At 59.0% G+C, this 1114-nt stretch overlaps 1 protein-coding gene across 1 annotated transcript in view; it reads right to left on the bottom strand.

Annotated features, from left to right (window-relative positions):
* Nucleotides 1-918: 918 nt before the first annotated feature.
* SDK1 (sidekick cell adhesion molecule 1) overlaps nt 919-1114 on the bottom strand; it is a 200020-nt gene continuing 199824 nt past the window's right edge. The window contains 1 exon segment of the mRNA XM_023532757.1: nt 919-1059. Within this exon segment, the coding sequence (XP_023388525.1) occupies nt 919-1059 (141 nt within the window).

Here is a 1114-nt window from a genome sequence, read left to right as displayed (position 1 = left end):
GGACGTGCCGGACCCACACGCCATCCTTGCCCCGGCCGCCCGCTGCTTATCGTTTATGTGACGTTATCATTTTTTAATGGGGATGGATTTTAGTGAGTTAGAATTACTGACAAAAAAGAAATGCCACGGGATCTTTTTAAGAGAGTTTCCTGTGTGATCTGAAGTGGCCACGTGTGCTGGTTTCCCAGGAAACTGCGGGAGGCTGACCGCGGGAGTGTCCGAAGGCGCAGAGACGCCCGGCGAGCTGCCAGCAGAGATAATGTCCGTGTCACGGTGGCGCGATGACAGCCTCAAACGTGATCACGGAATTAGTCGGGTCTGAGGGGGCCGGTCGACATCGGCTGGAGTGTAAAAGGTTTTGAGAACTGTTTTTTTTGGGTTTCAACGACAGTTTTTAAAATGTGATTCGAGCAGCAGTCCTCATATAACTCATAAGCCACCAGGCGGTAACGTGGGGACAGACCCTCTTATTTCTAACTGGAGACACAGAAAGAGCTGCGGCCGCTGTCACGTGATGCCGCTGGCCTAATTCAGAGCGGCTGCAATTAGGAAGGTTCTGGTGCACCTGTGAACCGATTCTCAGCATTTTCGCTTTAGCTGTATTTCTGAAAACGGTAAAAAATTACCCCGGGGAGAGAAAGATGGCGCCACTGTGCTCTCAGCGAAACATGGGCTCCGCAGAGGGGCTCTGCCGGCAGGGACCCCTGGGGTTCTGACCCAGACTCCCCAGTTCCGGGGGGCGGGGGCGGGAGGGCCTGCTCCGAGGACGGCCTCACCCCGACTCCTGCGTCCACACCGGGCGAGACCGCTGCTGAACCCCGGCTCAGAGCTTTCCCCCCAGCGCCTCGGTGTGCAATGCGCTAGGCCTAGCGGCTGCTCTCGGGCGGGAGGACGAACATCTCAAACCCGGGTCCGAGCTTAGGTCCGTCTGGACCGTCCTGCTCGGAGCGAGCGCGTCGGCTTCTGGTCCGCCCGCAGCTGGGCCCGGGCCGCTCCCCGACCCCTCCTGATCTTGCTGCGGACTCTGTCCACGCGGCTGTAGCTCGACTGTGCTATAAACTGGGGGCGACGGGCGGAAGTCAATGTGGCATCAGGCCAGCCGGTGCCAGAGCCC

This window comes from Pteropus vampyrus, unplaced genomic scaffold, assembly GCF_000151845.1.
Source record: "Pteropus vampyrus isolate Shadow unplaced genomic scaffold, Pvam_2.0 Scaffold90, whole genome shotgun sequence".
NCBI lineage: Eukaryota > Metazoa > Chordata > Mammalia > Chiroptera > Pteropodidae > Pteropus > Pteropus vampyrus.
This window is presented reverse-complemented; position numbering and strand designations above follow the sequence as displayed.